This window comes from Limulus polyphemus, unplaced genomic scaffold (genome assembly GCF_000517525.1).
Source record: "Limulus polyphemus unplaced genomic scaffold, Limulus_polyphemus-2.1.2 Scaffold641, whole genome shotgun sequence".
NCBI lineage: Eukaryota > Metazoa > Arthropoda > Merostomata > Xiphosura > Limulidae > Limulus > Limulus polyphemus.
The window spans coordinates 175949-190974 of NW_013666251.1; the positions used below are offsets into that span (position 1 = coordinate 175949).

At 33.5% G+C, this 15026-nt stretch overlaps 1 protein-coding gene and 1 long non-coding RNA gene across 4 annotated transcripts in view; both read left to right on the plus strand.

The window, feature by feature from the left end:
* Window positions 1-8504, plus strand: part of LOC106459635 (rab3 GTPase-activating protein catalytic subunit-like) — a 163055-nt gene extending 154551 nt beyond the window's left edge. For all 3 annotated transcript variants that reach the window (XM_013919268.2, XM_022386163.1, XM_022386164.1), the window contains exon 25: window positions 7187-8504. In XM_013919268.2, the coding sequence (XP_013774722.1) occupies window positions 7187-7417 (231 nt within the window). In that variant the 3' untranslated portion in view covers window positions 7418-8504. The remainder of the gene's footprint in view (window positions 1-7186) is intronic.
* On the plus strand, window positions 67-4355 carry LOC111085823. The gene is made up of 2 exons (XR_002610606.1): window positions 67-1010; window positions 1122-4355. It is a non-coding gene; the product is annotated as an uncharacterized LOC111085823 (long non-coding RNA).
* Window positions 8505-15026: the final 6522 nt, after the last annotated feature.

A 15026-nucleotide genomic window follows, 5' to 3' on the forward strand; every position in this document is an offset into this window, starting at 1 on the left:
ATTCTTGATGGAACTTAGTACATTTGTAACCAACTTTTTACTATAATTAATAAACTTTAATTACTACTAAACTAACCGTTACTAATAAATAATTTTAGTTCATCTTATATATATATATATATATATATTAATTTTGAGTGTTTCTATGACAACAAATTTCTTTAATCTTTAAAGATTATTTAGAAATAAATTCAACAATATTAGATTATACTGCTAGTAAGATGCATACCTTTAGGACACAAAGGACTGTGTTAGATCAGCCAGTAACTGTATTCTAGTTTTATTAATATTTAATATTAATATGCTCTATATTTCACCTTACGGCTTCGTCAGAAACTTATCATTACACATATCTTCTGGTTTGCTCCAAACATCCTTACCCCCCCCCCCCCAAGTAGCACAGCGGCATGTCTTCTGACTTACAACGCTAGAAACTGGGTTTCGATACCCGAAGCTATGTGCTTGATCACAAACAAATAAACCAAATATTCTTAGTGTACTTATAGGCTATAAATCGTTCCTGAGGAAATGATAGAGAGAAATATTGAGCAATAAACGACAAATTCGGGTGTTAGAGAAGTCGTTATTTTATGTATTGTATTAGTTAGTTCTAGTAATAAGTTCCTATTAGCGTTAAATATGTTAATGTATACAGAATTGTTCATGTGAAAGGTGTGGGGTTTTACAGTTTGAAATATACACACAGAAAGTCAAAGTTTTGTAAGTTAACAGAATAGTTTATAAACATTAGAAATGATTTTCAGTTTGCTATTAAACAGAAAATCAGTGGGCTTAAAGAATACGGCAGAGTTCCTCAGGTCGACAGAATTATGTATTATTATTACCAAAGTGTAGGGTTATAGCTTGGAACGTACACACTGAAAGTCAATAGGCTGTAAACACTGAGGTACTGTAGATTCACATAACCGATTATAATTACAAGAAAAATATTTATTTACAGTTTGGAAAATGGTCTTATACAGTTGAAGGTAAGCAATAGGGTGTTACAGGTTTACAGCATTGTTTATAATCAATAAATGGGTGCATGAGTTTGCAGTTTAGAATGGTAAACAGGAGTTTATTTGGCTTACAGGTAGGGTGTAAACACAGAGGTGTTGCAGGTTTACAGCATTGTTTATAATCAATAAATGGGTGCATGAGTTTGCAGTTTAGAATGGTAAACAGGAGTTTATTTGGCTGAGAATGGTAAACAGGAGTTTATTTGGCTTACAGGTAGGGTGTAAAAACAGAGGTGTTGCAGGTTTACAGCATTGTTTATAGTCAATAAATGGGTGCATGAGTTTGCAGTTTAGAATGGTGAACAGGAGTTTATTTGGCTTACAGGTAGGGTGTAAACACAGAGGTGTTGCAGGTTTCAGAATTGTTTCCCTAATTACAAGAAAGATGTGGATTTATAACTTAGGATGATAAGGGAAGGACGTAAACACTGAAGCGTTGTAAGTTTGTGTGATACGTGTATAAAAACTGTAAAATAAGGTTACACAAGTTGTGTTTTACTCAGTTCGGTTATTTTGTGAATCGAGGAATTAAAAACAGCAACTGTACTTTGAATTTCAATATTCTCGAATGTTTGAAATAAAAACTTAGATACAGCTTTTTTTTTCTTTTACTTACACGGTTATCAGTTAAATATCATACCGTGTAACAGAGATAACGTATGCAAATATTTATTGTAAAGTTAAGTTCCTTCCACTAGGATTACTTTAAGCAATACAATGAAAACTCCTGGTATTTCAAAGTTCACTATCTATAATGGAATTTCATACATTTTTTCCCTGTCACTATGCTTGGTAATTTTGCTTCAGAAATTTATACTTCAGTTACTCAAGAACTTTCGATTTAATTATACACGTAGTTAACATTAGAAAAATTGTATATTCTAAAAGGGAAGAACATTGCAAATAAAAACCAATGACATTACTTGTTAATTTTCATGTGCAACTTAAGTAGGTAATATTGGATTTTATTTAGTGCATATTATAATGTATTTTGAAAACATTGAGAGCTCGAAACTATTAATACAACATCCTTTGATGAACTTTTTAAAATTAACACTTGTGTGTTATTCAGCGTACATAGCCAATAACCTCACATCTTCTGCTGTGAAGAAAATTGCTTATCAGTAAATCATAAACAACTTTTTTGTCACTTTAGCTTTTCATTTTGTGAATAAAAGTTCTTAGTAGGCTTCAAGAAAACAAATTTATGTTGCTGGTAAGTAACTGACTTAAGTTTAGACCTCATGATAAAACGCTTGACCTAGGAAGGTTTATAGTAAAACTGGTCAATGTTATTGATATTTGAAGAATTTATATCAACCATTTTTTATATCATTAAATTAGAAGAGCTCCTAAAATCAATCAGAAAATAAAATGTCACATCGTATAACTAAAATTAATTCCTTCACAAGTAAATAATTTGCATTCAGATTTCTTTAGTTCTTCTAAAGATCATAGGTGGCTGCGCATTTTCGAAATTGTGTTTATATGCGAGGTGGTTCTGAAAGTTTAAAGCAGTAAATCTATGTTAATGAAAGTTCACACATTCATCAAATAGACGTTGTTATTTGATATAGATCTAACTCTCGATTAAAGAGTACATATATTTATCGGCTTGAAATAATAAAACTTTTATTAACTATGTACAGTTATACTCATTAAAATATTTACATATGCTGGGCTTGCTTCCCATCACATATTAAAAATATTTTAAATGTTCATAAAATGTAAATAAATTAAAATTGTTCTTCTGTACATAATTATATTTGTACAGTTACAAATTATCTTGCTCTGCAGATTATTCTAAATACTTGGCACATATTTGGTGTATATTTTTTAACTTTTCTATTCTAGCTTCATACTTTCTGAAATGTTATCAATGTGATGATTAGAAGTGGCGTTATTGATGTGCTAATCTCTTAATAGTACATAAAAATTGTTAGCCAATCTATTGAAATGTAAACCTAAGTATAATTCATATCGTAGAGAGTACATAGTAGCAAAAACCTGTTTGTCCCAGAGTAGTTAGTATCACATTTACTTTCTTTATAGCCTATTTCATAATAACCTTAGCCATGTTTAGATCCGGATATGGTACACTTATTTCGAAGTGGTTACTAGTGTTATCAAAAAACGTGAACGATTGGTTAACGACCTTGTTAGAAAGATCATACAAATTAAACGAATGTTTTATATTAAAAATTAACTTTTAATCTTCTTGGTGAGCGTGGAAAACTGTTAAAATATTGTTGAAATAGAAAATTTTATAAACATGGTATTTTCTTTATCATAAGAGCTTGCAAAAATAAACTGAAAAAGGCACTTTAATTTATATATATAAATATATATACATGCTTATACTATAAAAAAGTATAGACTAGTTTGTACATGTAAGACTGTATTGTACCTGGTCAGGTGTATATGCATTATCAGGAAAGAACTGTTAGAAGTTGTTATGGGTAACCTGTCTTGTGTTTTTTTTTTCTACCTTTCGGTGAAATGTTTCGAAATACAATCTCAGAACAAACTCACCAGGCAGGTTTCCCATAACACCAACTGATGAATGTTATTTTTTGTGTCGATATTAAGACATTTGTCTTGTCAAATATATTTTCTGAACTAATTCCAATACCTGTAGAAAAGTTTCAAGTGGTGTTTCAGCATGCTTAATTTTCTGTCATTCAGAACGTGTACAAAATAATGAAACAATTGTTTTTGTTATTGGTTTTAGAACTAAGTCAGTGAGATTTCTGGACATATTCTGTATTAAACTAGTTTCAGTTTAAATAGACAAGGTTGAGTTAGTTTTGTTTGGTAAGAGCTCTTGTAAAAAGATACACAAACTGTTTTATCTGTATAGATTTAATTACTTCCATACAGAAACTTACTTTCCTCATCATTGCGTCAGCCATTTCCACTCATCGTAATAATAGATGGCGGTTTTGTTAAGATTCACATCGATTGGAAGTAAAGAAAACAACTCTTTATTTTCAAAATGAACGAACTAGTCATGTATTCAATTTTAAATATATGAAGTTCAAAGTTTATGTTTTTCTTGTTAAATTCTGTGATTATGTTTTACTAAATCTTCCTCGTATTACTTAGCTCAGTCTTTTTGGAAGCTTTAGTGCACATTTGATGAAAATTAGTAGAACGTATTACAACAGGCTCTCTTAGGTTGATAAATATAAGTGATGTTTATTATACAAAGTAGACATCAATTTATATATACTTAGCTGAATTCCTAGGTTAAGATAAGTGTTTATATAAATGTATAACAGAACTTTTGTTATATGTCACTTTGGAATTTTGGGCTGATTAAACATTCACCAGAAACTTCGTGTGACGAGAAATTATTTAAACAGAATACCTGTATTTTTATTGGTATACACTAAACAGAACATGAAGTTATTGTTTACTGCCATAAACCTAAAAATATGACAGCGATGTTTTTATCGTTATTTTTATGTTTCATTTTTGTCAAACAAATAAGCATATTGAGAAGTTAATCCTCCTAAATATTTATTAGTTCGTTAAAAAACTCATTATTTTTAACTTTAATACTAAACAAAGATTGTCAGTCATAAACTTATAAATGAGAATGTGGTAGTTTGAGTTATTAAAAATTGCCTTACTAGGAATTGCTAGTGAATTAATCCACTTACTCTAGTTTTTAGAGCACTATCTTGGAAAGTGGGAAGTCTCTAGTCCTACTCCAACATGGAGAAATGTAAAACAAAAAAGAGAGACTACCACAGCAAAACTGGAACCCCTCTTGGGGCTGTTCCACGACTCTGAGATAAGGCACGAGGACGTATTTTGTTCGTGAGAAGAGTAGATGAGTAGTCTGAATTGTTAAAACGTTCTTTACTAATGGATTAACTTAGTTCAGTAGATAGCGTACTCTTTTGTCTAATCTTCGTATCATAATATATGTCCAGTATTTGCTGTAAGTACCTGTGCGTCTTACTCTACCATGTACATACCTAAATTTTCATGACCAATACATTTTCTCATCATGGACACTTCATTACAGTTCATAATGGTCCTTTTACAAATTGTATAAATTTACAATTGTGCAATAATTTTAGTCTGCCAGCATTTATAATAGCAAATCAAAAGATTAAAATATAAATCCAATTTTTCCTCAACACCAATTTTTTTATTTTCTTCAAAAAACGGCTATGTGGGTAATGAATGCTACAGAGTAATTTCACAAATCTTACTAGCATGATTAAGTAAAGAAATACCAAAGACATAGGCCTGACTTTTCCAACTGAGTACAGTACATTACAGTGGATTAGTTTCAAGAACACTGTAGGAATATATTTATCTACAGCATAATCAACAATTTTCACCACTAAATGTACAATTCATAATTATATGCTAGCCAAATTCTGCTCTTTCATGTGAGAATCATTTCTGCAGTACTTTGTTTTCATGTGAACATACAAATACACAATCGGAATTGTGCAAAACATTTGTACATCTAATACACTTAACTGGTATTTCACACGTATATTACAATTACATTTAACAAAATAGAAAGGCATGTACATGATATATATTGTAATAAAACTAGGCTTACTCTGTTATAAGCACTCTTCTAGATATATTGCAGTTACATCAATGTGTTTTCTTTGTTCAAGCAACACAAAATATTTTGGGCCACTTGTACTGCATGTTGATTATTTATCACAATGACACTGATAGCTCAAGGATTTTGGACTGGAAGGGGCCATCTACTAAAATTTAATCTCATGTAATTCTGAGAATGAGTCGATTGTAAGTATTAGGCCTATGTTTGAACAACGTCACTGATCAGACTGGACTTGTCTTAGACCATACAAATTCAAATTTCCTCTCTAGTCCATTAAGTGAAGTGATATATTTAATAAACTTCTACCTTGACATTCAGTGATAGAATCAAAAGTGAATATACACAGAACTTGTATGTGTAGATAGTGTGTGATTTGGCGGCGTCTCTGTATAGACTGACTGGCCAGCAAGCGACATTAAAATGTCATGGATGATTATTTCAACTTATGTGAGTACTTAATATTGTCAGCATTTCAAATGCCTTCCAAGAAAAGGAAATGTTTAAGACTAAGGATATCAACGTTATTGTTTCAGAAAATTACAATATTTTTTCTGAAAGAAAAATCTTGTGATAAGAGATTGCCTTAGATACAGGCAGGGTAAGGTTAATCTTGAGAACTACAGGTACCACAAACTGAGATGTGTCAAGTATGTTGGAAAGGAAACACAGAATGAAGCAGAAATTTTATTCACTTCTCTTACATTTTGACACAATGCCTTCTTCAGAGAGAATGATAGAAACAAATATAGACAGCACATTGTGTACTTTCTGTACCTGTTTGTAAATGTGTAACATACTGTAACTGCTTTGTTATCATATCTACAATGTTTACAATTGTCTACCAATTGAATTTCATTACAAGATGTTAACACTTCGTTGGTTGCCATGGAATGTGTCCTTCTGTACCTGTTTGTAAATGTGTAACATACTGTAACTGCTTTGTTATCATATCTACAATGTTTACAATTGTCTCCCAAATGAATTTCATTACAAGATGTTAACACTTTGTTGGTTGCTGTGGAATGTGTCCACAGGCCGCTTCTGCTCTTCTCGCTGCACTAATCACCAGTGACCTGGCAACCTCCTCTGTGGTTAGAAGTATGCAGCTTCAATGGTCCTTCTATCTTTTATCATAACCCTTATTCAAAGTTCGTACATCTTGGCACTTTGGCAAGTGTTTATGACTGTTTATGTGTAATATTAACAAGGTTGATATATGGTGTTTTCTTGTCCCATTTCATGCTATGGTGAAACATCGTGGGGAGTACATGTAAGAAACATAGTAAGGATGATAGTCAAGTCCCATTGTTCACTTAGTCAATATTAGAGCAAGAGTTAGCAGTGGATTTTGTTGACAAGCTGTCTTCCTTTTAGTCTGTAAGTTTAAAATTAAGGATTGCTATGTACAGGTATCCTTTTTTGTATCTTTGCACAAAAATTATGAAACACTTTTTCTTGATGCCAGTTGCTTCTGTTTTTACATTTTATTGTTGAAGCTCTTTATTGACATCTTTCTAATAATGCTTTTATTTAGTAAAATACACATCATTCTATTCCTTTCTTTCAGAGTACACACCTGGAAGGAGATGAAAAACTAGAGTTCTCTGGTGGTAAACATCACCACTATCCAATGATTCCAGAGTTCCCTCCTCCAGTAGGACGAGAGTTTATCTTACGGACAAAGACCCCACGCCCTGCTTCATATTCCAACCATTCACCTCAGCGAATGTATTGTGTTTTAAGTCCAAATGAGTTTAGACTAGGGGGTGCTTTTAGTGAAGACACTACATTTCAATGAAAGTTTTATTATTTGAAATATATTATATTCACACCCAACTGGAAAATAAGATACCCTTTTGATAATATTAAATTTATTTATGCCTATAAATTAAAAAATAGTGAGGTTGTCATATTATAGGGGAAGTCAACCTAATTGAAATGGTGCCACAAATTCTTTAAATAAATTTTTTTTAATACATTAATTGTGGAAAAATTATAGAATGTTGCAGTAACTTATTCAAAATTTCTTCTCTTGCTATGCATGATTAAGATAAAGAACTTTAGCTGGTATGTGTAGTATAGTAAGAAAAGAACTTAATAACTAACTTAATGTATATGTGTGCAGGAAAGGTTTTTAATGACAGAAAAATATACATACATATATATATGACATGTAATCTTTAATTCAATTATTTAGCTTTAATTTCAAGATGATGTAATAGCTGCTTGTAAATGTGTAACATACTGTAACTGCTTTGTTATCATATCTACATATGTTTAAAATAGTATCCTGATTGAACTTCCTTACAAGATGTTAACACTATTTTGGTAGGCATTTTAACTAAAATCATCCGGTATATATCAAACAGCATTTACAAAGGTTTTTACTCTCAAGCATTAAAATGGTAATATAATAAAGAACTTCTTGAAGTAACAATTATGATGTAATGTGAATAATTTTAATCTATTAACTGTAGAATTATGTATTTATTAATATTTTGTTAATAATATTACATTGATAAAAAAAATGGTTAGTGTATTTATAAAAATGTAGTTTGCAAACATATAATTCTAAAATCCAGAGTTTGTTTCACAGGCTTGGATAAATCTTAGATCGTCCATTATGTAACTTTGCATTTAAAAACAGGAACAACAGTTAAAAGTAGGGTTTTTCTTGCAAAATTATGCAGTAAAAACTAAAATAATGTTATGATATACATTTTTAACAAATGTACTTTTAACTTTGTAATTCAATCTAAAAACGGTGGGTTTGAACACTTCAATCACTTATGTACACCTTAATCAAAATAATGTCATCTGCGAACTTCGAAGATGCTAATGTAATAACGTAACCATTCATTAGGGACTTATATAACTTATGAATACTTTGTTGTCAAAAATAACCTGCAAATACATTGGTTTGTTTGAATAATAGATAAAGTAATTTAGTATTAATATTGTATTGGATGCTTTTTACTTAACTACAAAAGGTTATAATCAAGATTGATTATTAGCCAATCATGAAGATTAATTAAGGTATGTCAGAGCTGGATGAGTGAATGAAATAAACTAGAATTCATCTTTGTCTAATTTTCAGTAATAGCATAAAATTTTATTACTGTATATGCTGTTTGATAAAGAAAATTCAGTATTTTAATACTGGTAACAAGTTGTTGAAGTGTGTGGTTGTGTTTTCAGCTCATTCTCTGAAAGAATTATGTATATATATACACAACTATATTGTGCAATGCTTTAGGTAAAATTTACTGTTTCAGAGCTTATTGACAATTATTAAATGAAAAATATGTTCTACACATACTTACTTGTTAACTCTACTCCTGCCATGGTATTATTATTATGTACGTGGCTTTCAAATGTATAATTTGGATTGAAAACCTTAGAAAGAAACACCAACTTAAATATTGTATTGAAGATATACAAAATAATTAAACTGCAGTGGCTTGCAGGAACAATGTCACATGTCAACATTACAAAATTAAACCTAGTCATAACTTCTACTTGGGAAGCAATTATGTAGACAAATGTTGTAGAGTTTACCAAAAACATTTTCACACTTTTTCAGATCTAAACACTTTCAGAGCACTTTTAGACTTTAATATATAGGAAATCTGCCCAGTGCACTACTAGCCTTATATCATGCTAATTACATGGTGTAGTATGTAAAATACTACATATATCCTGCTCTTGTATAGCATATATTTTATAATTAGCTTTTATCGACTTATACTACCCTCTATATGTGCACATTTTTGCTTGGGACTAGCCTTGGTACTCCCACCTACCCTGACGTGTATTCCTGTGAGACGCCTGCATGCTATCGTGTAAATGATCATGCAACAACCCTCCACAGTAAGAGTGCAACACATCTCCTATCATCACTAGTGACCTCAGTGCAGCCTAAAATCACTTCTCAAGTGGCAGTCTAACTGTTAACATGTTTTCGCTCATGTTATCTGACTAAAAATTTTCTTAACTGAACAAGTTTCCTGTTTATTTTTAGGCCATGCTTAATTTTTTTCAAATTTTAATGGTTTGAGAACAGAGTTGGAAAACAATTTTTTTTTCCTGGTTAACTCAACTAGCTATGCATCTGCCACTGCCACAGCTGATTTGCCAGCAATTTCAATGGCATCTGAGCAAATTTTATCTGCTCAGGAAGTAACGGCTGTGTTTTGTAGGGAATTAACTACTTTTATGCAATATTCTGAATCACCTGATGATTGTCCTCACATATCAGGCAAGGGTTTGCCTGAACATGATGATGAAGATTTAGACAGCCTGTTTTCCCCTCCTGAATTTATCAACCAGGTTTGTTATGTTTTATCCTTATCTCCCATTTCCTATGATTCCACTCCTGCTCTTCTCAGTGATGAGCCCTTGGGTCAGTATTTAGTGTTTCCTCTCTCTCTGGCCATTGGATTTCCTGCAAGTAGATTTGGGGACCAGTTGCATTCATGAGTCAGTATGCCTCGACCCCCACATGACATATCATCATTCTGATTTTTCCATTTTAGAATTGAAGCATTTGGAGTTGCTTTCTCTTTGTGGGAATCTTCCCCCAATACTTCAGGGTTTTTTCCCAGCCTCAGTTTTCCATATTTGTCTCATCCTGTCTGCCCTTCTTCTTGTCCTCACTTCAACTGTTATCTGAGGCTATTCGTTGCTCTCGAAGGAGTTTTCTGTTGAGACTCAAAATCGCCTGTTATCCACATTACGATACCTCACCTCTTCCACACTGGCTTTGTAAGTATGGTTGATCTGTAGTTGGGATGCTCTTTTGTCTCGGGTTCGTTTGCCTGCCTCCTCTTTGCATGATTTGCACATGGCTCCTTTTCTAAGCCAGGAGGTTTTTAGGGGCATTTCCGACTCTTTGGAGTCCAGGGTTGAGTCAGTCTGATTGCATATCTTCCTTTCCTCTTTCTGTGTCTCGCCCTCCTTCTTCCTCTCATTTATCAGTTCTGGCCTCTTGTATCCCTGAGGTTTGTTGTCAGTCCTTGGAGCACCATCTTCTGGGCTACTGGGAGTCTTGGTGACTACATTGTGGGTTTGAGACCTGTGGGGGCCAGACTCCTCAGATTTGCCCACACTTGGAGGGACTTTGCCATAGACCCTTAGGTTCTGATGGTAGTTTCAGAGGGTCTGGTCCTCCTTTTTGATTCCCCTCCTCCTCTTTCTCTGCATCTTGTTTCTTTCTCTCTTCCTTGGGATCCACATGCCAGCCAGCCAGCATCTTTCAAAGGTGATTTGGGAATTGCTTCGCAAGGATGCCATTAAATGGGGAGATCCCTCTCATCCGGGTATTTATTCCCATCTGTTTGATGTCCCCAAAAGAACAGGTCACTGTTGCCCTATCATTGATCTGTTGACTCTGAACTGCTTTTTGGTCCTCACGTTTCACCATGGAGTCCTACCTCGTCCTTCATTGGGTTTTTACTCCTGATCTATGGATGATGAAGGTCGATGTGTTGGATGCATACCTACACATTTGCATCTCCCCAGCATCCCAACTTTATTTTCGATTTGTCCATTGAAGGTGTGCTTTTCAGTATCATGCTCATCTATTCGGACTGGCCTTGGCTCCATGCGTTTTTTTTTTGTTGTTGTTGGGTGGTCCAGGCATTTGCCTATCTTCTTCATTCCCAAGACCTTCGTTTCCACCATTATATGGACGACTGGCAACTTCTAGCTTCCTCACAGGCCCTTCATACTCACTTACTCCTCAAAAAAGTGTCTCGGGTTGGTTGGTGAAGGTGGAAACGTTTTCATCACCCCCATATAATATCTAGTTCATCTTGGGGTGTTGTTCAATTCCCTGCTTAGTCGGGTCCAACTGAGCTTTTGTCCAGTCCCTGGCCTGGAAGGCCGAACCTTTGCAGCATGTGGCATCCTTGATTTCCCATTTCACACATCTTTCCTCCTCCATGGCAGTGTACTAAAGTAAATAGTACTTGTACTGTCAGGGTTATCCTTCATCCCATCTTACCTTATATAAGACCATTCCAATCCTGATTACCTTTTCTGACCAGTCAAGACTATTCACTGTTACATGGCACGCACTGCTTTCTTCTGTGGTTCCCACTCCCGATTAACCCTATAACGACGACGTTTCGGGTTCTATTAGTGGCTCCATTTTGGTCAGCTAAGCTGTGGTATCCACTTCTGCACCAATATCTAATGTTGCCTCCTCTTCTTCTTTCCCCCACCCTTGTTCAAGTAGAAGCAATGCTGCTAAGCAACAGTTTTAAATTGAATGGCATGCTAGTAACCAATAGAAAGAGCAGATTTTATAGAACATTTCTTTAAATTATCTTCTACCTACCACGATGTTAATGTTGACTAGTAGGCAGACATTTCCAAGGTATATTGTTGGACATCGTTGTCACTAATATTTGGCTGTTTTTTCTCACCTTATACATATTAATTTCATAGACAGTTAAATTGCATTTAGGATTTACTTTTATATTTTAGTTAATTATGTATTATTTGTTTTAAAATTCATATTCGAAAGGATTGATGATTTTTTACATTTATTTTATGCTTTGCTTCGCTCAACCAACTTTCATAAAGTTAGCAAGTGCAACCATCATTTTGTTGGGGGCTAAACCGTTTCTGCCAATGCTAACGTTATATGGCCCACATGCACATGTGCCCCCCCCCCCCCAGTGGCACAGCGGTATGTCTACGGACTTTCAATGCTAGAAACCGGGTTCGATACCCGTGGTGGGCAGAACACAGATAGCCCTTGTGTAGCTTTGTGCATCATTAAAAAAACAAACAAACATGCACATGTTGATGTGTGTCAATAAAAAAAAGATAAAGAAAATAAAACATTAAAAATAAGTAAAAATATAAAGACTTGAAACTAGGTATATGACCCAAAGAAAATGTTTTAAAATTATTCAATGAAAAGATAAAAGGTATGTACATATTTCCATTTCTTAAATTTTAACATTTAATTACACTTTATATTGATGATAATAACTAGAGTTAGTGATGTTATAGAGAGAATGGCAAATAAGATATAAACATTTAACTTTAAAACTTTTGATATTCGTTTAGGGGGGTTCTAGAGATCATAAAAGGGAAATGTAAGATAAAAATAGTATTGTTGCGTCATCGAGGTCACGTGACTGGTGTGGCGCCACCTATTTTCTATAACTATCCTGTACCTTGGCGAATGCTCTAGTATTTACTAGATATAGGGTAGTCTGGTATATAAAAGAGGGTGACAACGTGACGGGAGAGTAATGTGTGTGTAGATAGTGAGTAATTGAACTGCAGTCACAGGGTATTGTTGAAGTTAACGTTCGTTCGTTATAGTGTTTGTTTTAGCGCGTATGTTGAAAATAAGTGTATCGTAAAGTTGTATTCGGAAAGAATAAACCAGTTTTATTAAGTAAGGACTTGTGTCGCTAAAGTTTCGTCGGAACGAAGTTACGGAAAGTTAATTAACAAACGGAGACGTAACAATATCTTTATACTGATCATGAAAATCACCTTGCAGATTAACTGTTCAGAGACTGAGCACAAATAACTACATAAAATAAATTTTTGATAGAAAAAATCAGAATTAAATATTTTTTTCTGAAACTACATACTTTTATAAAGGTTCTTGTCAATTTTAAAAAAAATAAATTATTCACTGGTTTTATTAGTGGAAAGATATTTAACGAGAGTTGTACCATGCTTGGCTTTGTGGCGTGTCATCGTTATTAGGTTAATTATTCCTAAGAATACTTCCCGGTCACGAGACCTTTCTCCCATTACTATGATGGGTTGGATTCACCAGGCTTATTCTTCCCTATCTCCTGATGATTGTTGTCTTTTCAGTGTATCTTCCCATTAAATTCGTCACCTTACTATGTCCGTGGTGCCCCCTGTGGCACAGCGGTATGTCTGCGGACTTACAACGCTAGAATCCGAGCTTCGATACTCATGGTGGGCAGAACACAGATAGACCATTGTGTGGCTTTGGGCATAACTACAAAACAATGTACCAAATTTGAAAAAAATCCATAAAAATTAAGTATGTTTTTCAATCAATTAAAATTTCCGTACTTTTGGTGGGAAGAAGAAGAAAAAAAGGTAGAAAATCAAAATCGGGGATGTTATATCTAAGGTAGAGATACAAAAGGTGTAAAAATCGCTAAAGATCGCCCCCGTTAATAACACACAGTGTGTCCCTACAGCAGGTTATTTAGCCACACCACACACTACCGTGTAATTTGATATTACATCATTGTCTAACGCAGTGACCATAGGTATAAATAACACTTCATTAAGGGGCACAGCGCATACAGCTGCCATTATTTGTGTTAAATTTCAAACTGGCAGACAATGTAAAATGACTGAGAGTGACAGTCGGTGTGAGTAAGTCACGACTGGAAAGAACGAAGGGAACACAGTGCTATGCCATTAACTGTTACATATACCGTAACTAAGAGTCGAAGGCAGAGGGTGTTACATTTCACCAGTAAGTAAAACTTTTTCTTTCTTTTTTTATAATATACTAAGTTACAGCAGGCAACATCGCTGTGGACATGGTGGCGACATCAAACTGGCATGGATGTTTACATCTAGTTTGAAATTATATATGCGAGCCTTGTTGCTATCTCAAATTTAGTTTTGTAATAAATAAATTTTTGGAGCTTAATATTTTCTTATTTATACATATTTTATAAGCCTGATAATTTATTGAGGTAAATCAACCATGTTTTCTTTCACTTTAACAAATATTTGACAGTTCAGTATGTTGCTTTCAAAAGCTGTAATGATGAGTATATATTATTTATATCATATTGATTTTATTACATTTTACTATCCTAGTCACTAAATGGATACTACAAATACACTGGAAACTGCTTTATCAAGGCCATACACAGTTATTCAAAGTTTCTTATGACTGGCTTGATATTCTCAGTTTGTAATGACAGAATGTGAATTTGTTTAGAATGGTAAGTACAGGAAATATAAGAAAAAAATCAGTCACTGCTCTAAAAGGTGTAACTCTGGCAAAATATATGTTGGTAATAAAACCAAATAAAAAACCTTGTAATGTAATAAAACTGACACCACATGCATACATACATGCACAGAAAAAGAAACAAAGCTGTTTTAATTGAAATGTGACATCAGCACTTTAAACTATAATGTTACTAAAAATGTTGTCTTTGACAACTGTGAATTATATGTTAAAAAGTTAAATTTGACCATATAAATACACACAAATACACTATATTTAAACCTCAAATAAGTCTTCTGATTCTTTTTTGATCCTACACGAACAGGGTCAGTCCATTGGACCAACCCTGTACTGGAGAATTAATGTTTACTATAATTCTGAATTTAATTAGTGTATCTTCAAGAAATTTGGTAAGCTTTTAGTA